This window comes from Erithacus rubecula (genome assembly GCF_903797595.1).
Source record: "Erithacus rubecula genome assembly, chromosome: 17".
Classification (NCBI taxonomy): Eukaryota; Metazoa; Chordata; class Aves; order Passeriformes; family Muscicapidae; genus Erithacus; species Erithacus rubecula.
In genome coordinates this window covers 14,499,812-14,526,031 of record NC_136669.1, presented here as the reverse complement: position 1 = coordinate 14,526,031, position 26,220 = coordinate 14,499,812, and the positions used below count along the sequence as shown (strand labels likewise).

Genomic DNA, 26,220 nt, shown 5'->3' with positions numbered 1-26,220 from the left:
AATTTGATACAACCACAGCATGCCCAGTGGGACATCACCCTTCAGTACACAAGCACCCTTTCCAAGAGAGAGGAGACACATCAAAATGAGACCAGGACATGGAAAGCCAAAGCAAAAAACTCCCTTAAGAGAAATCACAGAATCATGATACAACAGTCTGTGCTTCTGGGCTCCCAGCCTCACTCTTTCAACACCTTCTCTGGTGCTGCAGTGAGACTGAATGCAAGCCCTCAGAAGAAATTAATAAATATCCCATGAACTCAGACACCCAGATGTTCAGTTTTCAGCACAGGACTTCATGAGCTGATTCTCCACATGGTTTTGATCAGCTGGCTTGAAGGCTGAAGCACAAAAGGTCCAAAACATGCTCTGGCTGAAGGCACCACAGCATTGTGGCTCTGATCCACCTGAGGGGCTGCTTTGCTACAGCCCTGTGAGCTGACGTGGAAGGAGAAATTCATCACCAAAACATTTGGAAGCTGCTTCCTCCATGACACTGAGTGCTGATTTCATGAGGCACTGACGAGTTTAACTTTTTGCTTCCAAAATAATCATTAGCATAATGTACAAACACAGTGTAAGGGAAGAGAAAGTTGAAAAATAATGTTTAAAAATACTTGCCTTTAAAAATTCAGCCCTTCCTATGTTATGAAAATCTATTTAAAGAGATGGAGCAGTTGCTGGCTCTGAGCAGCCTTTGGTCCCAAAGCATTAGGAGTCGGCATGTTTTCCAGGTCAAGTTCCTAAGTTCTTCCACTGTATTTAGTTCTGCTTGTCTCCTTTGTGTTTCCAAGGGTAAATGAGCTCCCCAAGGAACAGTTTCTTGCAGAGAGATGCCCAGGAGTCCCTGGGATAGCAGCTGTAGGTGGGCAGTCTGTAGGTCTGGACCACACCTCCGTAGGAGAGGGGGTTGATCTGTGTGGAGAAGGAGGGACAGCAGCAAGGGAAGCATCAGTCCTGCTCCTCACAGCATCAGAATCCCTCCCTGGCTTGCCAAGGCTGCCTATCCTTCTCCAGCATCCCCCAACATTAACAAATTGAGCTTGGCAAGGGGTGTTACCAGAATCATTGCCAAGCAGAGCAGCAGACAAGCAGCAGCACGAGAGCTGGGGGAATGAGAGGGGCACGTGTTACACACCAGAGTGGAGGGGACAGTGGCTGGAGAGACAGCAGACAGCAACAGAATCTCAGAGTCATGGAATTCTCTCATTTGGAAAAGACCTTTAAGATCATCGAGTCCAACCTTAACCCAGCACTTCCAAAGCCACCACTAACCCATGTCCCCAAATGCCACAACCACAGAGCTTTTGAGCATCTCCAGGGATGGTGACTCCACCACTGCCCTAGGCAGCTGTGCCAGCATCTCACCACCCTTCCAATGAAGAAGTTTCCTAATATCTAATTTAAACCTCCATCTAGTACTGCACTAGGGATGCACTGGGACTCCAGGAGCTCCTCTGGAATAGACCAGTTTAGCTGTACCTGTTACAAGCCCTCAGCTCACAGCTGTGTGTTATGTTAAACCTGGTGTCACCTGAAACCACCCAGTGGAACCAAGTCCCAGCATGACAGGATCACACCACAGAGCTCCTCATTACCGTTTTCAATTAAGTCTCCTTGGGCTGAGTTAATCTTTTTTAATTTGACTTCAACCACCACCCCAAGTCTGTGCCTAGAAAAAATCTGACTGTGGTCCCCAGTTGCTGCATTGACCTTTTGAAGACAGGGATGTGAACAGACACATTAACTGTACAAAGGGTGACAGAACATGTCAGACCTTGGAAATACCATCCCAGTGAAGCACTCAGGACAGGGAGACAGGTGAAGTCCACAGGATTGATCCGGTGTGGGCAAGACATGATGCATGAAAAGGATGCATAGCACAGTCTCCAAAGGACCAAAAAGGTGGCAGAGAAATGATGTGGCTCAGAGCACAGACCATGAGAGATGCCCAGGGATGGGGGCTTACACAGGCAGGGAAAGCTTGGCCAGTGGAGAGAAATGGAAGGACATCTCTCTCTAGTAAAAGGGTTCAGCTCTGCTGGAACCAACCAAGCAGCTCTAGGAAAGAAAACTGTAATTCACAGCACAGAATCCAGCCACAAAAGGAAAGAGAGACAGCAAAACTCATGCACAGAGTCACTACTTGGTCAAAGCTGAAAAAGCATTTGAGTTTCTGGGAGTTTGCCTGTGCCACCAGCTTGCTTTAACTGCCTGGAGCTCATGGAGTGGTGAGGGATGAACCCCCAGTGCCTACAGAGATGGAGCTCTTGGAAAGTGGTGCTGAGCTAAGAGTTCATTAGAATTAATCCTGGAGATCTTTGTCAAATTAATTTCAAAGTATCAGATTGCTCAAGCAGAAGGGGAAAATGCCTGTACACAGAAGCATCCATAGGAAGTTTAGGAAAAAGGCTAGGGCACATGCTTGCAGGAAAAATTGTAAGAAAATAATAAATAGGGAAAAAAAGAAAAGGCCGAAGAAACCTGTCCCCAGCACTAACAGCTGTAAAATCTATTTCTGCCCATTTCCTCAGCTGTAGGCAAAGCAGAGTGTCTTAAGTGCAAATGTGCTGGGGGAGGACAGGAACTGCTGCTCTACATGGACAGACACAGTGTGTGCACCTTTGACTATCAGCTGTGGGTTGGGTCTGCACACATTTCTTGTTGAGAAGCATCCCTGGGCAGAGTGTGCTGATAGCCAGGGGTAACACTGGCCACTGCAATAAGCTGGGCTGCTTATACCCAGAGCAATTCACATCCCTGCCTCCCCTGTTACAAATGGAAGCAAGCAGGCAAAACTCATTATTAGTGAAGAGGCAATATTTGTTCCCCTTATGAAAGTTCTGTAGGTCAAAGCTATAAAAAACCCTGCCAGAATGTCCATCCTAATGGAGCTGTTCCCTTTTCCTTTCCTCTCTTGTTTAACCCTTTCCAATGCAATTGCTGGAGAAGATGAGACTCTCAGCAGAAGGTACATGAATGGATCAAACTCATCATGTCCTAGAATCCCAGAATCTCAGATTCTTTGGGTTGGAAGGAACCTTAAAGCCCATCTCATTCCAGCCCTGCCATGGGCAGGGACACCTTCCCCTATCCCAGGCTGTTCCAACCTGGCCCTGGGCACTGCCAGGGATCCAGGGGCAGCCACAGCTTCTCTGGGCACTCTGTGCCAGGGCCTGCCCACCTTCAGAGGGAAGAATTTTTTCCAAATTTTTTCTCCAGACCTGCCCTCCTTCAGCTTAAAGCCAGTTTTCTCCCTGGGCTATTGGTTCAGTTGAGCCACACTGTCAGAAATATTTCTTCTTGTGCAGCAACAGAAATTACTTTAAACACTAATGAAAACACTGACCTATGTAAGACTTCCTGAAGAATATTAAGTAACATTTGGAATGAAAATATCATCTCCCATCATCTGCCCCCCTCCAGGGTCTGAACTTTGCATTCCAGAGACACTATCATAGAAAATCAAAAATAATCCCTTATCTGAACCAGGAGCTGGTTTGGAATGCTCAAAGCCAGCATTATTGATTTCTAATCCATTACCAGTGCCCCACAGGACAGCTCAGACTATCATCTACAGCTGCAATTATTCTGGGTGTAGGTCCAAGCATCCAGCCTGACCTCCACCAGGCACTGCTCCAAGAGGGCTCCCACACAGAGAGGGGGCAAAGCCACTGCAGGTTCTCAAGGCACATCACCATGTACAATAAATAAGAATTTCACTTTAAAAAGGGTTTTCTAGATTACCCTCTCCAAAGGCCTATCAGAAAGTGGGATATTCAGCAGGATTTCTGACACAAGCCCATTTTTCATTTCCACCAGCACAAAGAAAGGAAAAAAAGTCCCTTTTTCTGACTTTTATTATTGGAACAGAAGGCTGGGACAGACATCTACTGCAACACTTCCACCTCTTGAGGTGATGACTTGTACTATATATTCCAGATAGAAATGGATCTTCCTGCAGTGATCCAAGGAAAATTCATCACAGTCATATGACTCACTGCCTCTGCTCTTTGTCGTGGTCTTTTCCCTCCATCCACCTCATCTCTCAAACACACTGCTCAGCAGCTCCTGTGCCTTGTTTTTGCTGTCAGGTTTCCATTTCCTGGAATCTCCTGGCCACAGAAGATGGCAGATTTTGGTTCTAACACCACTATCCTACTGAAAGGCAGGAGCTGGGAAGACAGCTTGTTTAAAGAATGCTAGTTTTGCCCTAGAAGACATCTGCAGAAGGTATTCCCTCTGGAATTGCTACTAGCTGGTTTGCTGGTTCCCTGCTGGTTTGACTTCTGCTGAAATAGGGTGGGACTGGTGATGGAAAAAACAAAAGGGCTGAGAAGCTGCAGTTAAATCCTTCCCACACACTCCCCCAGTGTCCAAGTGCTTTTATAAGTCTTATACACTACTGGCAGCCTCTCCTCTTTAGGATGCAGAGAGCAAGAAAAGCTGCCCTGGAACATGGCTGTGCTCCTGCTGGGTCAGAAGATGGAAATTTCACTCCTGAAAGTGTGAGGAGAACTTCCCTGCTGCCAACACCTCATTTCTTTTCAGAGGATAATTTCCTTTAGAATCTTTGATGCCAGAGCGTGGGAATGGGGGGTTACAAAGCACAGGAAAGCTTTGCCCATGCCCCTCACCAGGGCAACTCAAGAGAAAAGCAGGAGGCCCTTTCCTCTCTCATCTTGCTCAGGCTCTTGTTCTGCTGGCCTCATGGAGCAGCCAAGACTTTCCAGCACTCTGGAGGGGAAGAGCTCTTCCTGCTGTTTCATTCTGGATGGTTTAACTGCCTTCTTTTGCTTCTCCCAGTGTTCAGCAATTGTCACATGAAGATGCATAGAGCCAGGAGGTGATAATGGCATGAGCCAAAAGAAATCCCAGAAGAAAAACAGCTCTGTGTTCCTCCTATCTCCCCTTCTTCCACATTTCCCTTCACACCATCCAGGGCACTGCATTTCTCCAAACACATGACACAAGAAGAGCATCAAAAAGCACAGAAAGCAGCAGCCAGCCATAGCAATGTGAGATTATTTCCCTTGTTTCAGCATTTTACAGCTGATAATTTTGAAGTGGAGCCCTTCAGTGGGAGCAGCACAGATGGATTGGGGTCACTGTGGGGAAAGGAACTGTCATGGGAGGCACGGGGGCCTTACCTGCATAAGGAGCCTCAGAGGTTTTCCATCCTGCTGCTCAAGGACTCTGAACTTCACTCCAGCTGCAAAGACACAAAACAAGGAAAGCAAACACATGGTGGGATTGTTGGACTATCCTGTGCAGGGCCAGGAGTTGGACTCCATGGTCCCTGTGGTCCTTTCCCACTCAGTATATTCCATGATTCCATGCCTGGAGCACAGACCATGCATTTGCTGCCCAGTGCTGTTGGCTGAGCCCTGATTCCCTAGAAATTGTCTTCAACCTTTCTGGATTTGGGAACATTCCCCATTTTCAAAAGGGAGCATGCATTATCTCTACAATGCTTTAAGCCTAATGACATAGCTCCATTAAAAGTAACTCCTCACATCCAGCTTGAAAACTCAGTCCTAGAGCAAACACAAAGCCTAGAATTCAACCAGCCAGATCTGAGGATGACAGAGGGACTGGAAAAACCTTCCACTTTTCCCAAACTTCCATCAGAATGGGAACTCCATGTTAGCAGCAGGCATAGCCTTTAATTTGTGGACACATGTGCAAATCTGTCCTGCTTTCAGGCTGAGGGAGGGAAGCGGCTGACCTGGAGGCATTAAAACATTTCAAAGCAATCCCTGCCCATTAATGCCAGCATCCACATGTTTTTAACAGGCTGATCCCATCAAACCTGCCACATTCTTATTTACTCTTGGATTTGCCTCATTGCCAATACTGTAATGATAAATAGGAAAGATTTTGGATTCCAAGGGTGACACAGTGCACACACAGATTTAATATAATGTTTCAAAGGTAACAGCTTGGACCAGAGAGGCAGTTTTCTTACAAAGATGTCAAATTACTTCACAGAAATAAAACCACCAATCCATCTCTGCAAACCTGTTCTAGCCAAGAATGCCCTGTTAATCTTTCCTGCAGGTAAGAAGATGAGAGAAGGAAGACTAAGGCACAGATCAAACACTGACAGGAGCACAAACAGAAATAAAACTCTTCACCATTGTAAGTGTAAGTGCCACTGCTGCAGTATCTCTGTGATTCTTGCACACTGAAAAACCAAAATGTTTTTTCTTTTTCCTCAAGCTTTGAATTAATTAAAATCACACAAGTCACTCCTGGGATAGAACACTTCTCTCTAGCACACAGCTCTTGTTTAAACTCTCTCCCCAAATCATAAACCTTTTTCTGTCCTGGGCAGGAGGAATTTATCTGCATTTTGCTGGATTATATTGATGGAGGTGCTTCCTCAGTGGCTTGGAATTGATGTTTGAGTACCCTGGGCCTCAACAAGTAAATGTGCTGGATGACCAAAGTGCTCAACATGATTCACAGAGCTTTGGCTATGAGGAAGTGTCTAAGGCATTCCAGGAACTACTTTTGTGGCAGACTTTGTCAAAGAGAGACAGAAACAAGCAGGCATTGAAGGTTCAGATATGTGGTTGAGCACTCTGGAGCCTCACCTCAGGAACAGTCCATTATCCCAGCAAATGCTGCTTCTGTAGGTCCTGGCCACACACCTCCCTTCTAAAGCTGCAAGCCAACACTTTCTTAACTAGATTATTTAATTGCTCAAGAAAATAGGAGGACAAAAAGGCTGCAAATTCATTTTAGAATGGCCTGCAGATGACTGCAGTGCTCAGGACTCTGAGCAGTTCCCTTCTCACAGGAAGAGCAGGAAGGCTCAGGCTCCTGCAGATCACTCCAGCACAGAAGAACCCTGAACCATTCTGTGACTTCCAGCCAACTCCAGAGCTCAGGAGTCTGCTTCTCCTACAAGGCACCAACAATGGCACAGGAGAGGTCAGGACATGAACTTGCTTTTTTTTCACATGACAGCACACTCAAGTGAGGGCACTGCTGGTTTGTACTCCAACAACTGTGGCAGGTCCTACAGAACTATGACAAAACCTGCCCCAACATTTCCACTGTGAATATTGGGAAAGAGAAGTACAGGAAAAACGAGCTGGCCTGTTCACAATCAAACAATGCTGGTAACCTTTAGTGTGGGCAGTCTGAGAGCCCTGAAACCCTTGCTGTTCCTTTCTTCATGCTGTGAAACCACATCCCAACCAAGGTGGCACCCCTTGAGCTGGCACTGGGTGCACACAACTCTTGCACAGAGGACATCAGCTGTGATCTAGATAAAAAAAGGCTTTTTGAAGTCATAAATATTTCACTTTGGATGTGTAAAGAAAAAATGCATTTAGTTTCAGGTGTGTGGATGGATCATTCACCTACCCCTGGACTGGGCTTCATCAGTGGAGTATTTTGTCAATTCAGACACTGAGTCAAAGAACTTGGAGGCCACATACCACAGCTGAACTGAATTGAACTCAGTCTCCTTCCTACCAGCAAAAACTACCCATTCATGCTAGTAGAACCATCTTGGTGATGCTGTAAAACCAGCTGCCCTAACACCTGCCAGAGCATGTCTTCTCGAAGTTGTGAGTCTGACAAGGGAGGCAGCAGCTCAGCAGTGAGAGCATCATGTGATGTGTACTCTCTGAAGTCCTTGAATTGGATTCAATTACTCCATCTGCTCCTGTTGTCATGCCACAGTTTTGTGCTGGGGCAGGAACACAGGCTGCAGAAATGCTCAGAGATGCCTCTTCCTCTCACAGGCACCAGGGCACTGCAGTGCCAGTCCAGGAACTCAGCTGAGAAGTCAATCCCCTGTTTGGGTGGGGGCTTGTTTGCTGCAGCAGAGACCTGGCTGAACAGGAATGAGGAGGAATAACCTGTGTCCTTACATAACCTAAAGGAATTCATGGTCTTACACCTCCCAGTGGCACCAAGATTTCCTCCTGCCCTACATCCTGCTCATTACTGGGTCAGTTTTCTTCAGCAGCATCTCCTGTTCTCCAAAGACTGCCCTGAAGGATATAAGATATTTCTGCCAGGAAATTCGTATGAACCTGCTGAAGGCTCCCATGGAAAAGCAACAGAGTTGGTTACACAGCTCAGATCTACCTTCCCAAAAGTGAACCTGGCAGCTCTCCAGCAGACAAAGCTGCTGAGGTTGCCTCGAGCTTCCTCTGCCTTTGATGACTGGCCTTGGTTTACTGATGATCAAGCACTTTCTTCTATGCTAAATTCCTGCTGCATGCTCTTTAAAAGGATGGGAGATAATAATTTAGATGTGCTTGACTGTAACTAGATCAACCATAGCTGTGGACAGTCAAAAGCATTCCAAAATGAGTCCTTACTCTGGTGCCAGCCCTGGTTTATGGTTACCCAAAGTAGAAAAACAATGACTGGTTTCAAAATGGTGACAGATTAGTCTCGAAAAGGGAACAATTATCTGAACTCTGCCCAGAGCTTTGAAATTCATCCAAATACCTCAGGTCAGGGCTTCAGTCAGTCAAAGTCAGCATAGAACTGAAAGAGCTCCATTGATTTGTAAGCTCTGTAGATCCAACCCTTTGGAACAGCTGATATTCCAAGTATTTTTGTGATTTGGCTGGTTTCAGAGCCCAAACACCCGAAGTTATGAGCTTGTTTCACAGAATCATGTAAATCCTGATTTGGAAAGGAAAATATCATCCAGTCCAGCTCCTGGCCCTGCACAGACACCCCAACAATCCCTGAGAGTGCTGCCCAAACACTCCTGGAGCTCTGGCAGCCTTGGGGCCATGTCCATTCCCCGGGGAGCCTGGGCAGTGCCAGCACCTCTGGGGGAAGAACCTTTCCTGAATTCCAACCTAAACCTCCCCTGGCACAGCTCCACACCATGTTTGACTCACAGAAGTTTTACCTGACCTGGTAGTCTAGAACTGGAATAAAAGTGACCTCATTTATATGGTGCTTGTTTGGATGCCATTTTTTAGTGGCCAAGGGCTTTCTAAAGGTACTCCTGACTCTGCTTCAGGTTCAGATTTCTTTCCATCCTCATCCTGCTCCTTGTAGGAACTGGTTCACAGAAGGGACACCTGCACAACTTGAGCCTCGGGTTCTTCCACCCCCCACTGCATCCTCAACTCAGGAGTGACCCAGTGCACCAAAATCAAGCACATACTGCAAAAAGCTTGAAGTGCTGCAGGGGCAGAGCTGAGGGACTCACCTGCGAGCCTGTAGGATCTGCAGAGGCGAAGGATGAGGGAATAAAGAGGCAGGGAGTCAATCAGGTCCACCAGCAAGTGTATGAGGCCCTGCACAACCACCACCAGCAACCGCAGCTACAAAAACCAGTTCAACAGAACATCTCAGCAAACAGGAGATTAAACACTTGTCAATTCCTGAGCTGAGCTGGGATCTAACACTGCTGTGTGCTAAGTTAAAGCCTCCCAAAGTGGGTGTGATGTCTGGAAGTGCTGAGCATCCAGACCCTTTGTGAGGGTCCTCAGCAATCTGGGTTTGAGGGGTAACTGGAATGAAGCTCCCACAGCTGGAACTGCTGTGACCAGCAAGGACATAACTATTCCACTTTCAACAGCCACAGTTGAAAAAGAAGCCCAAATTCTCCCACTTTGAGTCAACTCCATCATTGTACACCAGTGAATGTAAATTTTCCTCTCCAACAGTGAGCTGCAGCAGCTCATTGCAGCCTGAAGAAACGTAGAGTTTAAGCAAGAGCAGAGCAGGCAGAAATGAGCTTCCTGCTCTGTGTTTTCTGTCCCTGAATAAAGCACCTCCTTTTGTCACACTGCAGTTATTTTCTGCTGCCAAGCTCATCTGAAAAGAGAGGGATCAAAAAATATGTTGAAAGCATGTGATGGCCACTGCCTGTGGAAAATTTGGCTCCAGGCAGATCATGGAGAGGACTGGTCATATTGGGGGAAGAAAAGAAAAATAAAGAAGTTCAAGCCTCTGAGGAAAATGGCTGAAAACATTTAATACAGCAAATTAATTCCCTGAAAAAAAATAAAAATTCTGGATCAGTCTAGAGAGGACATCACCACAGAAGTGGATGGAAACATAAAAAACAACTTCTGAGAGAAAGAGAGGAAAACAGTTTGTCCTGTCAGCCAGGATTTGCTGAGAACTCCCCCTGGAAATAAACACAAACATGAGCTGTGTGAGAATCCTTCCTAAGACACCCACATTTTTGTTTTCTCCATGGATGACCATAAATGTCAAGGAAGCCTTTTTTTGCTACCTCAGAAAAGAATGTTTGACTTGTTTCAAGGGTTAAATCTTACCAGGGTGAACACCAAATAATACAGTGCAGTTGTAGGCAGGAGGAACAGCAGGATTGTGAAGAGCAAAGTGCCAATAAACAACTACGGAAAAAGGAAACACAGTCATGAGCAGAGCAATGGCAAAATAAAATACATTAGCAATAAAAACCAGGAGACTCTGAGGCAATGCAAGTTTGCAGGACTCCTTAATATGTTTTTATCTTGCCTATGTGAATAATGCAGTTACCTTGGATATTTTCAGTATTTCTCCTCTCCCTGGGCCTTCTTCAAAACTCCTTATTACAGGAGTACATTTGGAAAGATAAATAAAAGCTGGATCCTGGCAGCAATTTTCCTTTATAGACAACATTCAATATTTCCCATTTCAGGCTGGCTTCCTTAGGAAACAAGACTTACATGATCTTGCATTTTTTCCACTCCCTCCCCAAAAGTTTTAGAGCCATTGATAAGATTTTACCAGCAAAATGTGGAAAAGAATGAAGAAGTGGTAATTTGAATGGGAATTCTGGAAAGAATTGAGAAGTACTTTTGTTCCTCCTTGTTTTAGCAGTATAGGCACTTGGTGCAAACTTGACAGAATTTGGGTGATAAACATTCCCCAAGGCAGCAACCAGCTGAGCTGGAATTCAGCCTCTTGCTCATTGGGAAGGTGGGAGAAACAAAGAAGCTGGAGTTGGGGAGCAATATTTAGAGGATGAAGGAGAAAAATCCCTAAGGAAGCAGGTGTCATTAGCTCCACTGCCCACAGAAAAAGTTATTTTTATTCTGGGCCAGCCCAATTGGTATAGGTCTAAAAAATCCCAAGTGGGAGAAATTCAGATTTATACCAAACAGGGACGTGACTCTTCTGTTTCCAGTAACCACTTCCAGAATAGAGAGGCCACAGGAGCATAGGGCACTGCAGCCTCTGCAGAAAGGGACCATGGCTGCAGGATATCCTGAAAGAAAACAACCCAGCATCCACGGCACAGAGGTGGATCAGCATTGCAGCTTTAGGGATGTAACCAGGAATAGATCACAACCCAACCCATTCTCCTCACAGCAGTTGTTTCTCCCTTCTCCTGTCACTCCACTGCAGTTATTCAAACCTCCAAAAGTCTTTTAAGGTCTGCTTTGAATGTCCCTTCCTACCCAGCCAGTGACACAATTCCCACTGGTCTCCAGAGCAGCAGGATGGAGCCTGAAGTGCCAAACCAATTCTCCTCAAAGTCCACAGGGTGTGAGCCCTGATGCAAACCTGGCACGGAGGCTTTTAATCACCAAAGAAACAGAAAGCCAGCTCTCAGCTGTGCTGCAAAAGCTCAGGGTTATCTGTTGCAATAGAGAGAGGTGTTGATCCTGCAAGTTTCCAAATATTATTGTATTATTTCAGTGATGTTTGCAGCTGCTGGCCTGGAGCAGTTTAGGCTCTGCTGGACTTTTGCATGGCATTTCAGAAATTAGAAAGAGCTTCTAGCATTTCACAAAATACTGCCTCTGCCTGAGTGTGTGGGCCAGGCTCCAGCACAACGTGAATGAAACGGGGCCTTTTAATAGAAACGCTGCCACGGCTGTTACTGTGGCAACACTGCTGGGCACCACATTTCCAACTGCCTCCATCCCTCCCCCATTCCCACTCCAGGCTCCCAGAGCTGCCAGCATCTGCAGCACCCACCACAGCTCGCTGGGTGCCTGGCAGGTGCTCAGGCCAACTATGCACTGGCCAGAATTTGGCCCTCTGAGCAAGGGAGGGGGTGCTGGAGGGCAGGGAGAGGGGAAGGGAAAAGGAAATGGAAATGGAAAGGGAAAGGGAAAGGGAAAGGGAAAGGGAAAGGGAAAGGGAAAGGGAAAGGGAAAGGGAAAGGGAAAGGGAAAGGAAGCTGGAGAGTAGGGATAGGGGGTAGGGTAGGGAAAGGGTGCAAGGAAAGGGAACAGAGCAGGGAAGAGGTGCTGCAGGGAAAGGAAGGGATGTTGGAGGGCAGGGAAGGAGTGCAGGGCGATGAAGGGGTGCTGCAGGGCAGTCAAGCAGTGCTGTAAGGCAGCAGAAGAGCCATGGGCTCCGTGTCCCTGTTGTGGGCACCACAAAGGCTCCTGTGTCTGTGCTCCCAGCAGCAGACAGCAGGAGGGGAGGGCATCAGCAAGGGACACCCTGGGGCTGTGGCACTACCTGGTCCAGGTCATAGGAGCAGGAATCCACCCGCTGCCGCAGCACGTTCCACTTCTTGCCCCGGAACAGGCGCCACAGGGAGGACAGGCCGTAGATCTTCAGGCAGTAGAGCCTGAGCAAAGACAAGACTCTGCAGCACAGCTGGCAGCTCCCAGCTCCAGCACCACCCAGCTGTCACCAGCACAGCCCCACGCCCACTCACCCACCTGCAGAGCTCTGGCTGCCAGAAGAAATCCACTGGCAATGATGCAGAAAAAGTCTCAGAGCTCAGTCAGCTCTGTCTGGGCTGGCCCCTGGCATGGGGGCTGCTGCAGCCAGCTCTGGGCCACTGGAGGCCAATGGCCAGGCCATGCCCTGGAGCTGCAGCAATCACCAGCCTCATGGCAGCATCTTCCCTGCAGCAAAAGGGTGCTGAGGCCCTGGCACAGGGTGCCCAGAGAAGCTGTGGCTGCCCCTGGATCCCTGACAGTGTCCAAGCCCAGGCTGGATGGAACTTGGAGCAGCCTGGGATAGGGGAAGGTATCCCTACCCATGGCAGAGGGTTGGAATGAGATGGGCTTTAAGGCCCCTTCCAACCCAAACCATTCCATGATTCTATGAAAAGAACCAGCAATCCTATTTCCCCAGGCTCACCTGTGTCTCCTCAGTTCAGATCTGTCCCTTTCCCTGCCTTCACACCCTTTCAGACAGGGCTGGCCAAGGTCTTACCCCCACACCTGAGCTAATGCAATGCAATTGAGCCTCTGCAGCAGAGACAAAAGGGAGAGAAGTGAAGCCCCTGCAGCTCCTCTAGTAACCCACAGCTCTAAAAATCCTTAAGAGTGGGAAGAGACCAGAGAAACGCCTTGTGGCCCCCTACTGCACCCCTTCCTTAGGCTTTCAGAACTTGGTGCTATGAGACTTGGAGCTACTTCCGTCACAGAAAAATTACAACAGTGAGGGAAACTTGGGGTGACAAAGAGTAGGAAACAGACATCTCTTAATGGAATAACATCAAGGAAGAAAGAGCTCTTGGGATAGAGAGGAGGCACAAAGTGCCCTGGGTACTGCCAGCATACAGGGATGTAAAGGAAGGGGACACAACCAATGCGTGGGGCACAACAGAGCTACAAAAGCCAGACTGGCAAACCAGGCCAGCTAAGGTGTGGAGGCTGCTCAGATTTCACAGCAGCAATGTGAAAGCAGAGGCAAGGAGTCTCATCCAAGAGAAGAATCTGGTTTGAAGAACACCAACTGCTTCAAGGAATTGGCAGGGTGCCTCCAGACTGGCAGACACAGCTTGGTGCACTAATGCCTAGGCAGGAGGCAGCCCAGGACAACTCCTCCAGGCTCTGGCACACACCTGCCCATGGCTCTGACTAAGGCCATGCTCTCCCTGCACCCCCTGACATGACAGCCAGTGGGTGTTGCTGGAGTGGCACCTGCCCCACCTGCCCTGCTGCCTGCACACACATGCCTGCCCTCGTTTCACTCTGGTTTGCTCCTGAAGGGGATCTCAGGCTTCACCAGCACCCAAACTAGCAAATTCTTCCTCCTGCCAGCTGCAGGAATTCAAGGGGCTGTGGAGGCTGTGGGTGACTGCTGACTCTTCCTGGCTCTCCATGGGGACAGCACACAGCTCTCTGTACTTCTGACAAACACAAGATAGGTAGGCTGGCTCCCTGCAGCTACAGGGAAGAGCAATCAGCTGACAAAATGCTTTTCCTACTTCCTACTACTACTCTGCACAACTAGGATGAGCAAGGCCATTCCTCACAGACCAACACAGAAATACCAGTAACTAGAGGTGTTGGGAAGAGACCTCCCACTCCTGACATTAGTGATTCTGGGTGTAAGATCTGTGCTCACAACAGACCCAGCTCAGAAATCAGGTCTCAATATTTCCAACCATTCCCTAAACTACCCTTATCTAAAGATTTTACTCTTTCTTGTGCTGTTTGCTATGCAAAGTCTGAGGAGGGAGGATGGCCAATCTGTACTTTATAAGGCAAAAGGACCTTTATTGTGTATCCCATCTCCCTGGCAAGCACATCCTGTGGCCTGTGGGACTCCTTGGTGTTAGAGGAGAGAAGGAATAGAGCACAGCGATGGGCACCTCTTGCACAGGAACCCCAACATGCCCCAGATGTGCCCCTGCACTCCCCCTACTAATTCTGAGCCTCTGCCCATCTCTCAGGCCACGGGACCCTCCAGACAATGACAACAGGATAGTGTCACAGACCCCCTGTAACCCCAAACCTGCCACCTGTGCTCCACAGTGCAGGCAAGGACCTCTGAAGCAGGGCAGACACAGGGGTTTTGGAGCTTCTTCAAAACTAGGGTTCCCCTCTCCTCCTATTCCCCTCCAGCTCTCTAGCAGGGTGCAGTGGAGGAGAGTACTATGAGGCTGAATCAAAGGGAAGGAGTGAGCTGCTTTCTTGCCTCCTGCCTGTCGTGTAGTTTCATTTTTTCCAGGTCACTACCATGACAGATAAATATCTAATTGCAGGAGAAATGAAAGATGGGTTGCCTGTACTACTATGGCCATCATTTCTACAGGCTTAAAAGACTGCAAGAAATTCATTTGAGTTAAACTGTGAATTTAGGAGAACTGCACCAGGACTGAATGCTTCACCACAGCCTGAGGGGTTTCCAACACAGCCCAGGGAGGGAGGGGACTCACCTGGCCCCGTAGACATAGAAGCAGTAGATGTGGAAGGTCAGGAGTGCAATGATGTCAGAAAGGATGCAGAGAGCCACGGTCAGGCCCAGGCAAGCAGAGAGCCCCACGTACCACAGGATCATCTCAATGAAGGGGGACAGCAGGTGAATGTAGCCTGGTGGACATGGCACAAGGTCAGTGCTTGTCTGGACATCTCCCTCTTGACCCTATCAAAAGGCTGATTCCCCTCACCCTATAACACTGCTCCAGAAATCAGAGCCACAAAAACATGGAAGTGAAGCTGGGAAACTCCTTTAGATGCCACTGTCTCTTTAGGAGGGCAAACAAAAACTCTCTTTCTGCACAAGTTTCTGTCCTAAGGTGGGGCAGCACTGGGAACACTGGGAACATGGGGAGGAGTGTGCATGGCCTGAACACAGCAGTCACCTTTCTCCACATGGGATTTCATGGAATTAGCATGGCATGGTTTGAGTTTCAAGGCACGTTAAAGATCATTTAGTGACATCCCCCTGCCAAGGGCAGGACACCTTCCACCAGACCAGGTTATTTCAATCCCTATCCAATCTGGCCTTGAACGCTTCCAGGGATGCAACATTTGATTTTTTACATTTATGCCCAGGTTCTTAAGTACATTTTTAACTGTACCAATCAACCTTTACTGCAACCATTCCTGTTTTTCTGCTTTTCCCACAAAAGCCACCTCATATGCCTTTTGTAAAATAAAGCAGTGTGGTCAAACAGTCTCTTTCATCACCAAAGTGGGGCAAAGTCACAGAAACAAGACCATACTTGACTGGTGAGCAAAGTAAATATATAAAGTAACTATGGAGTTCATGTACATCGTGACTGTATTCCTCCATTAAGGATAACAGGGATGTGTTATTTCAAGGTAGAACCTGAAATAATAAAATTGCACTAAGCTGAAGTTGGTGATAGGACAGGGTTGGCACTTGCATCCCTGCACATTTCTCATCCCTATCCCAAGAGTTACCTCTCACATGGCAAAGACCACAAAACCCTGCAAAAGACCTTACAGCAGCGACTTCCCTGGACACTCACCACCACTGATACCAAAGAACTAAGCCCCAGCAGGATCTGCACTTTATGCAGAGCATCAATACCAGCACTTTATTTAATATGCATGAATTCCTTGTGTGGGAATCCAACTTTGGCTTCAGTTCCCACAGCAGGAAGATTCCCAGACAAGTCTGTACTTGCAGAAGTGCATTTTGATTCATTACTCACCTCTAGGCAAACATTAAACACTCAGAGGGGAGAGATGAAAAGGGAGGTTGGAAAGTTAAACAATTTCACTTACTGATCCAAAGATGGATGTGATAAAGGAAGAAGCGGCCCAAGACTTGATCCAAGGCTCGGTTCATTTTCAGCCCAGCTGGTGCTCCCATCAGCCACTGGAGCAGCTCCTGCAGCTCTTCAGCCACGTGCTGCAAACACAAGGAGGCCAAGGGGAGAAAAGACTGCAATCACACTGAACAGGACCAGTACACTGGAACCGCTGCCCCCTCAAGTATTCCACCCCAACCTTCAAACCAATGGGAAAAAATCCAAACAATTGCTTTACAGACAACTACCTAAATCAGAAATGCACCTTTATTAACTCCTTACTGAATCAAACACAACAGCTGAGAGGAACTTGAACAGTGGTCTCTGTGCTGGGAGCATGGAACTGTGTCACCTCTGGCCACCTCTGGAAGGCTTGCACAGTGGGATCTCCTGGGGTAATGAGGGTTCTGGAAATAGATGGCAAATGCTGGTGCACAAATCCACTTCTGGGGACAGTCAGGTGAAAAGTCAGAGCTGAGTTTGGGGAAGGCTGTCAGGATTTTAAACGGGGGGGAAGATGCACTAATAGTTTTTATAAACAATCAGTGTTTGTTAAGAGCAGGGTAGAAAACACAATTTATAAATGTATTTAATGCAAAAACTCTCTTGATACTTTGTGGTGTGCCAAACAATAGCCCTGATCTTGCCTATCACTTTCTGCAGACTTCATGGACAGGTACTCATGACATCCCAGCAACAAAGCAGCCTTGGAATCACTGAGGAAAAACACTAATGGAGCTCCTCCCAACACCACTGAATCAGAAAATCATTATGGTTGGAAAAGCCCTCTAACATCATCAATTCCTATGAACCTAATACTGCCAGGTGCACCAATAACATACATCCCCAAGTGCCACATCCACACAGCTTTTTGAACACTTGCTGTGACTCCACCCCTGACCTGGGCAGCCTGTCCCAATGCCTGACCACCCTCTTCATAAAGGAATTTTCCCAATATCCAATTTAAATCTCCCCTGCTGCAACTTGAAGCTGCTTTCTCTTGTCCTGTCCTTTGTTACTTGGCTGTCCCCTCCTGTCAGGGAGTTGTGCAGAGCCAGAAGGTCCCCCCTGAGACTCCTTTTCTCCAGTGATGTCTTAAATTTAAGATTTCATATTTTTCAGATTCTGTACTGCATTGATGTGTGACTCCCAACTTCATATAAGGTGTTAGAAAGTTCAGTCAGACAAAACAATCCTTTTCCATCCCCAGAACCAAGGACACCACTGCAGCTTCAGGCCCAAAAGGTGCAAACAGCAGCGAATTGAGGACAGAATCTGGGAGGGTGGGACTGCAGAACCTGGAGCTAGAACTGGACAGTTAACCCAAATATGTGAAAACCCATGACCAGTCATCTGTCTTGGGTCCATCTTGGGTGGGATCACAGCTGGGCTCCAGTGCTGCCCAAGGTGTATCCTTTTAAAGGCTTATAAATAAATCTCTCCTTTATTGCTTTAACACTGTCTAGCCTCTGTTCCAGGCAGCCTCTTCAGGTATCTCCAGGCTGAGCCCCTTTCCCAGCTCCCTCAGCCTCTCCTGGTGCTCCAGCCCCTTCCCCAGCTCTGTTCCCTTCCCTGGACATGCTCCAGCCCCATGTGCTGTCACTTTACAGCTGCAGAACAAACCAAACCCCAGCTCTGGGCTTATTCCTCCCTACCTCACATGTGCTCCAGACCCTTCACTGAGGGCTGTGATTCACAGTTTCTGGTGATTTCAGCCCAGGTTGGTGGTATCTATGGATTTTCTCTCTACAATACATTTCTCCACACTCCCCTTGCAGTTCAGTGATTTTTCTCCTCAGAACTTCCCACCTTTTTTGCTTCCCTGAACTGAAATCATTGCTGAGCTCCAGTTACCAAGCTCTGAACTGAAGCAGCTGATAACCTTCAGCAAGCAGGTGGGGAAAATACCTGGAAGAAGTTGCCTCTTACACTGTCCCACATGGACAGAGATTGTGAGGAAAAGCCCTCCTTTTCTCAAAAAGTCCCACTTACAGCCCATGCAAGTGAAGGGCACTGAAAACTGCCCACGTGTAGAACCACCAAGCCAGGCTCCCTAAAGCTGATGCACTGTAGCCTACTTTCCTTATCATCCACATGTATAATTTCCCTAAGGAAAAATTATTTCCAAGGAATGATTCCATTTTCTTTATTAACCAACAGATCCTGGCAAAATGAGTTTGTATACATTTACTTTCAGTGCTGGGGCAAAACTAATGGGTCCATTTTCAACTTCTCCAAAAGGCTTGTCTTTCTATTTCCTTCCTTTTCCCTCTGTCTCACTGCAAGTCAGGACTGATTGGATCCCATGGAGCTCACCTCTGTGGCTGAGAAGTGTTTGCTGCTTTATAAATAGACTGGTTTTAATATTTAAAGTGTTGGATTGGTAACTTAGAAAAAGCATTTGGGGATTTCAATGAAATATTTAAATGTTTGAAAGCAGTCCTTCAGCAAGGCTGGGTTTTAGCAGTGAGTATTTCTGGAGGCTGCCAGTCCCAGAGGTGCTGCTAAACCCTGGCAGGGGCACGTAGCCCTGGGAAGGTGCCCTACCTTGCTGTTATTTAGCTGGGCAAGGCATCTCAAAACAGGGTACTGAAGCATAACCTTGCAGGTTGTTTTCCAGACAGGTATTTTAGGACTGATCAATAACAAGCAGAATCAGGAAAGGTGACTGTGAGTCCCATTCTCCTGCTGCAGTCATGAATACTGAATGTGGGCATATTAATAAATCAGATACAGTGGCTTGGAAGTGTTTCATAACAGGGTGCTGGGACATGACCAAATTGGAGAGAGACTGGAGCTAACAAGGGTTAGATGAGCTCACTGTGGAAATACTCTCTTCACTGTCATGCTCCTCTTCCTAGTTTCCATGTGCAGAGGACTAACACTGATGTGACATGGATGGAGAAGGACATACAGGGCACTGTGATGCTCCAGAGAAGGGAACAGAGCTGGGGAAGGGGCTGGAGCACCAGGAGAGGCTGAGGGAGCTGGGAAAGGGGCTCAGCCTGGAGAGAAGGAGGCTCAGGGGGAACCTTCTGGCTCTGCACAACTCCCTGACAGGAGGGGACAGCCAGGGGGGATCGGGCTCTGCTCCCAGGGAACAGGGACAGGACCAGGGGAAATGGCCTCAAGTTGCACCAGTAGAGGTTTAGATTGGATAGTGGGTAAATTCCTTCACTGAAAGGATGGTCAGGCACTGGCACAGCTGCCTGAGGCAGTGGTGGAGTCACCATCCCTGGAGGTACTTGTGGACAGGGCTTAGTGGTGAACTCAGTGGTGCTGGGCTGATGGGTGGACTCGAGGACCCTAAAGGTGCTTCCCAGCTTTAAGAGCTCTACCTGCTGCAAGTCAGAGCACTCCAAAGCTCTCCCTGTCAGACACACCTGCCCTGTGTCTGCTGCAGGTGGTTGGAGCTCTGAGATACACTTACTTATAAATTAATATCTAAAAATATTTTTCAGGAAGTGCTCCCTCTGCTTGCTTTGTTTATGGATCAGTGGAACAAGATTGAGTAGGAACATATACCAAATTATCTCCAAGCCCCAGTAAAGCTTTTGCAGGCACAATCTATGATAAATATGTAACTGTTTCAAATAGATTGCAACTCAGGAAAAAGAAACATGGCAAGGATAAAAGAGATGAAGGTAAAAAAATAGGAGATGGTTTATAAGCAGTTCTGTTTAAAACCCAGTGTAGAGCTTTGAGTCAGGTATTTATGAAAGAAGGATGTCTTGTGGAAGGCAAAGGCAAGGACAGCCATTGGGAAGCCTGGTGGGATCAAGAGGAGGAGGAAGGTAGGAGTTGTGAGGGCACCTACAGAGAGATGATTATTCAAGTTTTCCATTTTTGGATTTGAAAGCCTGCTTCAAAAATCAGTCCTTCCTAACAGCTCCTTGCCAGTTAGTCCCTGGGTGTCTCTGAATCACATCTGCCTCACTGAGTGACAAAAGCAACTTGTTATTACAGCCAGCACAGCACAGCACAGCTCACCACGCTGGGAAAGTGGGAGCTGCACTCAGTGATGTCTTGTACAGCATCAACAACTGCCACCCAAGTGCTGATTTGAGATCCATTTTATCAGAGGATGACAAGGGATGGCCAAGGAACACTCCTGGCAGCAGGCTGAGCTCGTGACCCTGGCAATGCTGAGAGTCAAAACAACCCACCTTCCTTCCAGAGAGATGCTGGTTGGGAAAAACCTGAGCACTGTATCTAGGCCCCACACAGCTGGGATTTTGTCAATGTAAAAATCAATCAATCAAACCAATAAGCTTATGTGTTATATAAGGGTAGCCTGTCAATATGAAAATCAATAAGGTTAAAGTGAGGTTATGTATATAGCCTTATTATGCATAACAACCTTATTAAAATAGCAATATAGGTTGGAATGGACCCATCAGCATCATCCAATCCCTGCACAGACCCCCAACAATCCCACCCTGAGCATCCCTGGTGTCCAAACACTCCTGGAGCTCTGGCAGCCCCAGGGCTGTGCCCATTCCCTGGGGAGCCTGGGCAGTGCCAGCACCCTCTGGGGCAAATGAGATATCCAAAGTTCTGTTTACCAACACACACAGAGGTGTAGAGTCAATGCTATCAGCAAATCTGGGCACAGCTCAAAGCAGAAGAGTGTTAGGGAAGGAATAGGAGCTCTCTGCACACAGGGAATGCTGAGTTACTGAACTTGGCAACACACAAGCACTTGAGAAAGCCCAGTGATGGGAATAATGCAGACCAGATGGACACTCAGCAGCAGAGAGGAAACCTAGTGCTGAATGGCTGAGGGGAGATTTTGCTGTCATACTGGAAAAGAAGTGGTGCTGGCTTGCACACCACATGCTGAAGTCATTGGTATATTTTGGGATCACTCAGATCTGCATTTTTTAAGGCCTGCACATAATGCATATCAATCAATGCCCAGCAAAGGGAGCAAAAAGACTCCAAATGATTTTATGTCCACAAACTCACATGCCTGAAAGAAGAAAGTAAGGGGTGGAAAAAAGAAGAGTTGTGAGTGGCCTGAACTGATAAGCCTGGAAAAACAGGGAAAAAAGGCACTGACTGGCTATCAGCCCCTCCAGACATGGAGGAGTCAGCACTTCCAGGAAAGAAAGCAAACAGCTCCTGGTGATAGGCAGGTAACAGAGTCCACACATGGAGGAGATGTGCTGAACATAGATGTCACTGTGATGCAAAAGCTGAGTGACAGATGAGCTAAATTACTGAAAGGGGAACAAACAAGCAACCCTCACAAGAAGGCCTGTCCAGGACAAGTGCTGGGGGTGGACACACCTTGAGCAGAGAGTGTCCATCTGCCAAAGACACTGGGCAGATGGAATCCCTCCCAAAGCCACCTGTGCAACCAGGAATGCAGCCAAAGCCACTTCCCTGCAGATTTGTTAAGAATTCAGATTTCTGAGAGCTGGGCACTTCTAGTAATCCCAAAGGGAAAGCTCTAGAGAACTTAAACTTCTCCAGCTGAAATATCTGTAAGGGAAAAGATGTAGGAATAAGACTTTAGAAGAATATTTGCAGAGTATAGCTCAAACACAAGAGCAAGTGTCCTGCAACAAGTGTGGTTCTTCCTACCCACCACAGCTGCTACAACAAACATGCTGTCCTTAAAAAGTTTGACTATGAAAGATAAGAAAACCAGTAATAATCCTGATCCACAGCTATGCTGGACACTCTATACATGCTTCCTGAAAAGTCCAGCATGTGCAAGAATGATCAGAGACCTTGTAAAAATTAAGGAGTTAGACTTGGATCAAGAAGATCATTGTCAAGGGAAATGTAAGCTCTTCCCAGTAAATGCAGCCTAAGTAGGAAAAATAAACCACTGCTGGAATTCTCTGATCAAAATCAAATTCATCCCAACCAAGAAGCTGGAGAAAGAGAAGACATTCTCCAGCTGCTAGAAAGAAACCAGTGGAAAGACTCATTCAGAAATGAAAGAAAAGTGGGCAGAGAAAGGATTAAGCTGTGCAGCTGCATGGCACAGCTCAAAATTGGCTGCACATGTATTCCCACGACACAGAAGCTCTTAAAACAGAGCTGACCTCAGATTAGTGGTCTGGTCTTCAGCCTCTGAAGTACATTATATGTTCCTTACTGCCACTAAACAGATACACTGGAGCTCTGTACCTAAAATGAACCACCAGAAGAGCAGGACAGTGTGAGTCATGCTCACTATTTATGAATTTCTGCTGATGTTGAGGGATCTCAGTGGGCAAGAGGAGTTATGTTTAAGAAAATCACAAGACACAGCAAGATTTCCTAGTTTAGCATCCATAACCCAGAGCTCTTCAGCAAGATTTCAGGTGATTGTACCCTGACCAGCAAAGCCTTTGGACTTCCCCACGAAACTCCTTTCACAAGCACAGCTGCACTGATTATCATGTTTGACTTTCCAGCCATTTATCAGATTTAATCCAGATTGCAGCTTTTTTTTCACCACAGACAACCCATACAGCAACAACTTGAGGACACTTTCTGTTGACTCCAGAAAAAAATAAAAGCACCGTGGCTCCATAACCACCCAACCTGCAGCTGCAGAGCTCTGTCCAAGCCATAATTGTTCCTTTAGAAGCTGGAGGAGCCCTCCCATAAACATCTAATTACTATTCAAGGCACATGCAAAGCAGAGCCGAGTTTCTTTTGAGCAGCCCCAACAGGCTTGATTTGAAGATTTCACTGTCCTTGAGGAGACCTAATTTGCATGACTTCAGACAGGTCTCTCTGAAACCCTTATGTGAGGCATTGCCTCTTTACAACCACCACAGGCAGGAGCTGGGCAGAGCCCAGAGCAGGTGAAAGGGGATCAGGTCTGGCCAGCCTTACATCAGCCACAGGGATGAGAGTGTCAGCAAGGTGACCAATGCGGTTCTTCCTGTACAGCCACGACAACAGCAGGATCCCCAGGGCCACATCAACCAGCAGAGACACAAAGATGTTGGCTTTCCTGCAGGCAGGGTAGAGAGAAACAGAGTTAGAGAAAAAGGAAGGACAGTGTTTAATGTTTCAATGACAGTTGTTGGCTTTGCTTATGTAGCATCTTTAATGTCCCAGGGACACCAGGACAAGTCACTGAAGAAGAACAATTTGGAATCTTTTCACTTCCACTGGTGTGCTGCTCCTTCTGTAGCCAAGCACAGGACAGGTTTGTTCAGCCTGGAGAAGGGAAGACTGAGGGGAAACCTCACAGCTGTTTACAGCTTCCTGCTGAGCAGCAGCTCTGATCTGTGACCAGGGACAGGACCCAAAGGAATAGCTGGAGCCCTGCCAGGGGAGGTTTAGGTTGGATTTCAGGAAAGGTTCTTCCCCAGAGGGTGCTGGCACTGCCCAGGCTCCCCAGAGAATGGGCACAGCCCTGAGGCTGCCAGAGCTCCAGGAGTGTTTGGGCAGGGATCACAGGGATGCACAGGGTGGGATTGCTGGGGTGTCTGTGCAGGGACAGGAGTTGGACTCATGATCCTTTGGGTCCCTTCCCACTCAGGATATTCTGTGATTCCATGAATCTAAACTCAGAGCCACTCAGAGCCTGCTACACCACAAAACTTTTCTTAGTAGGGAGCAAAGAGGGGATTGAAGCTCCAAAGAGGAATGTTAGACAGAAAGGTTTATACATGCTCAGGGAAGATTTACCAATTACCAGTACTGAGGGCACCAGGGCTTGGTGCAGTCACACTGAGATCAGATGGCTTTCCAGACAAGACAATAAATAGTGGGTTTGGGTTCATACACAAACCCAGAAGGGCTGCTGAGCTGCCCCTTCCTTTGCTAGAGTTTCTGAATGGAATTCCATGACGTGAGTTCTTCAGGAAATCAGACTGAACAATCAGTTACTTTTGGCCTTCAAATCTGCTAATCTATTTTAAGTGTTCTCTGGGAGTCTATTACTGCAGGATCAGAGAACCACAGAACAAGACTGACTGTGGAAGAGCTGTAGGGCATCCAATATCTGTCTCAGATCTCTGCTCTGTTCCTCTCACTGTGCTGCATGTTTGCTTTTTCTCTTACACTTTGTTACTGTTCTAACAGCGCAAGTGGAGTCTCTGGTCTGCAGTTTTCCACAAAAAGCTTCCCCAAAAGAGCGAAAGAGGGGAGCATTTAAATCTTTCTGCTCTTATGGAAAGTGCCACTGAACACTGATGGATGGCCATGGTAGACAGCAGCACATGAAAGCAATGAGTCTGTGGGAGCAGTGACAGCAAAGCACTCACACGTGGGTGCAGTGCAAGTTTTTGGAGTGCAATATCCCAGTTGCCTCTCCTGGGCTAGGGAAAATGTCAGGTATCTGGCAAAAGGTATAATTAACATATAAAGACACAAACATAAATGAATATGAATAGAGTCCTGAGTAAAGATGTGCAAACTAGCAGGGAGTAGAGCAACATAATAAGGTGCAGTGAGGATCTAGCACTGTCCAGGCATGGGATCCATGGTTTGAGTTCCCACAGGAGACAGGAACAGAGCCAAGACACACCTAACTTTACGTGTACTTCATACCTCATCAGCTGATTTTGGTTTTGAGCCTTCTTGTTGCTGCTGATGACCTGGAGGTGCTGCAGGCGATGTCCCAGCTGCTCACAAGTTGAGAGTTTGCTCCACAAGAAAGACAAAGGCCAAAACTTCAGCACCCTGCAGAAACACAAGGGAATGTCTCCTCTTGCCTTTGCCATGCAGCAGGCAGGCCAGCATCCAACATCCATGCAAAACAGTCAGTGTTAAGTTAAAGTTGTGCAACCAGAGCTGGTGATTAGATGTTAATGACTCCCTGAAAGGTTAACAGAATTAAGGCAGCCTTGCCAGACCAAGACATGAATGTAGAGAACCCAAGCTCTCATTTGCACTCTGTCAAACCACACCTCATTCTTCCAAGGAAGCCACAAGACAATTCTGATTCCAACCTCTGCTTTTGGATACATCACTGGGCTTGTACAATGCTCCCATCTCCAGGAGAGCAGAGTGGTGTTCAGTGCAACAACACAACACAGTGTAACTGCTGCACAAACCCCAGTGTCACTCATCACTGATATGGAATGGGTTGGGTTGGAAGGGACCTTAAAGCTCATCTCATTCCACCCACTGCTATGGGCAGGGACACCTTCCACCACCCCAGGCTGCTCCAAGCCCCATCCAGCCTGGCCTTGGGCACTGCCAGGGATCCAGGGGCAGCCACAGCTGCTCTGGGCACCCTGTGCCAGGGCCTGCCCACCCTCCCATGGAACAATTCCTGCCCAATATCCCATCCATCCCTGCCCTCTGGCAGTGGGAGCCATTCCCTGTGTCCTGTCCCTCCATCCCTTGTCCCCAGTCCCTCTCCAGCTCTCCTGGAGCCCCTTTATGCCCTGGAAGGGCTCTGAGGTGTCCCTGGAGCCTTCTCTTCTCCAGGTGAGCACCCCCAGCTCTCCCAGCCTGGCTCCACAGTAGAGGTGATCAGAAGTCTCTGTGTGGTGTGAGCCTGGTATAACAAACAGCAGTGCCCTCCATGCAGTCCCTTCCCCCTCTCTTTTCTTTTTTCTTCCACTTGATCCTTCTCTTCTTTTTTTTTTTTTCTTTATTACTTCCAAATTCCTTTCTCAGGGTCTTCACTTCTACCTACCCTCCACTGCCTTGCAGTGACCAGCATTATGTACACAACACAACATTTAGCATTTAATTAGGTTTCAAAGTTAACATCCACATTAGGCTTGTAGGGGAGGAAACAATCACAAGGTTCTTTTCCTATGACTCAGAAGAAAAGCACTAAATGATGCTTAATTATTTTGAGGAGTTACTTTTATTACCAC

The 26,220-nt window shown here is 47.4% G+C and overlaps 1 protein-coding gene across 3 annotated transcripts in view; it reads right to left on the bottom strand.

Moving 5' to 3' along the window:
- Window positions 1–642: 642 nt before the first annotated feature.
- Window positions 643–26,220, bottom strand: part of PIGQ (phosphatidylinositol glycan anchor biosynthesis class Q) — a 33,819-nt gene continuing 8,241 nt past the window's right edge. Inside the window, exons 3-11 of one of the 3 annotated variants that reach the window (XM_079321098.1) lie at window positions 24,938–25,069; window positions 23,270–23,390; window positions 16,404–16,530; window positions 15,086–15,239; window positions 12,424–12,535; window positions 10,278–10,358; window positions 9,200–9,314; window positions 5,151–5,212; window positions 643–915 (exon numbers count right to left, since the gene is read on the bottom strand). In XM_079321098.1, the coding sequence (XP_079177224.1) occupies window positions 763–915; window positions 5,151–5,212; window positions 9,200–9,314; window positions 10,278–10,358; window positions 12,424–12,535; window positions 15,086–15,239; window positions 16,404–16,530; window positions 23,270–23,390; window positions 24,938–25,069 (1,057 nt within the window). In that variant the 3' untranslated portion in view covers window positions 643–762. The remainder of the gene's footprint in view (window positions 916–5,150; window positions 5,213–9,199; window positions 9,315–10,277; window positions 10,359–12,423; window positions 12,536–15,085; window positions 15,240–16,403; window positions 16,531–23,269; window positions 23,391–24,937; window positions 25,070–26,220) is intronic. The other 2 variants (XM_079321096.1, XM_079321097.1) reach the window with 2 other exon arrangements.